The sequence below is a fragment of the Myotis davidii genome, unplaced genomic scaffold (assembly GCF_000327345.1).
Source record: "Myotis davidii unplaced genomic scaffold, ASM32734v1 scaffold496, whole genome shotgun sequence".
Classification (NCBI taxonomy): Eukaryota; Metazoa; Chordata; class Mammalia; order Chiroptera; family Vespertilionidae; genus Myotis; species Myotis davidii.
Window position 1 is genome coordinate 7384214 of NW_006289398.1, and position 1391 is coordinate 7385604.

General features: G+C 59.2%; 1 protein-coding gene across 1 annotated transcript in view; it reads right to left on the bottom strand.

The window, feature by feature from the left end:
- The window catches only part of IL6ST (interleukin 6 signal transducer), a 22664-nt gene that overhangs the window by 6852 nt on the left and 14421 nt on the right, over positions 1-1391 (bottom strand). Inside the window, exons 9-10 of the mRNA XM_006761817.2 lie at positions 1290-1386; positions 641-823 (exon numbers count right to left, since the gene is read on the bottom strand). Coding sequence (XP_006761880.1) covers positions 641-823; positions 1290-1386 — 280 coding nt within the window. The remainder of the gene's footprint in view (positions 1-640; positions 824-1289; positions 1387-1391) is intronic.

Consider the following 1391-nt stretch of genomic DNA (forward strand, 5'->3'; position numbering starts at 1 on the left):
GGTCTGCCTGGGGAACCTGCTGCCCCCGAGCCAGGCCCACTTGGTCAGGTGACTCAGGAAGGAGAACTGGGTCATTTCCCCAGAAAGTAACCCCAGTTACAAGGAGAAGTGATCCCGACTCGGCCATCTTTAACACCCCGACAAGGTGGCTGCTGCTCAGCCACCTAGTGACCAGCACAGCGCGCCGTTATCTGCACTCGGCCGTCCACAGTACGAGAGGGAGTGTTTGTGGCACTGAAAAGGGAGCACACACCCGGGAGGAGGGAGCACACACCGGGAGCAGGGAGCACACACCGGGAGCAGGGAGCACACACCGGGAGCAGGGGGCACACACCAGGGCAGGGAGCACACACCAGGGCAGGGAGCACACACCAGGGAGCAAGGAGCAGGGAGCACACACCCAGGAGCAGCAGGGCCAGGCGGCCTTGGCTTCTCTCCGCCTTACAGCCCTGTGGGCACCGTCTGTGACTAGGTGGCTCTGGGGACGGCAGAAGGCCGTCTGTCCTCTGTCCACCGTGCGGCCTGGAGGCTGACCGCACCTAGTGAGCCAGACGCCTGGCTGGAGCTGAGCACTGGCCGCCTCCCAGGGCTGCCCTCTCGGGCAGAGAGCAGGGAGGAGCCGGGCTGAGGTCCCAGGTACCTGTGAGGTGGGTGCGGTGCACGGCGCCGTCCTCCTGCTGCCAGTCGGGCACGCAGGGCGCCTTGTCCGACAGCACGCACCACTCTAGGATGTACTTGCTCACGGGCTCGCGGGGGGCGGTCCACTCCACCCACAGCCGGTTGTCCTTGGGAAACGCTCTCAGATCCCTGACGGGGCGAGTAGCTTCAGAACACAAGGCGAACACCACGTTGACAAGTGAACATTTAAAAACTTAAATATCAGTATTTTACATTCATTTCCATAACCACACAAACTATCTTGCTGTCCTTTTTGTAGCATATAACACTAACATGCATTTCCATGAATAAAAGCACTTCATTATCATTCACACGCCCTCTACTAAATGCTTCCTTTCCCAAATTCTTCAGATGTTCTGTGTAGGTCAATTACAATGTTTCTTCTTCCAAAGCTACCGTTAAACAGTACGTTTAAGTCGTATGCACCTCAGGTCCCCAGAACCTTAAAGTGACATTGAAGAACGAGGGAGGCACATAACCAGCGCCTGCCTGACTGAGCAGGTGGCAACGATGGAGCACGAGCAGCGCCGCCGTGAGGGTGGTCGGAGTGCGTCCATCCTCCAGGCGGCCTCCCCGAGCCCTCCCTCAGGAGCCAGGCCTTGGACACCGACCTGGGAAGTCAGAGGCAGGGATGGTGAGCACCGCGGCGTCGGACGTGCCGACCAGGTTCCTGGCTGTCAGGGCTGCTCTATAGCGATCGCTGGTAAGGTTCA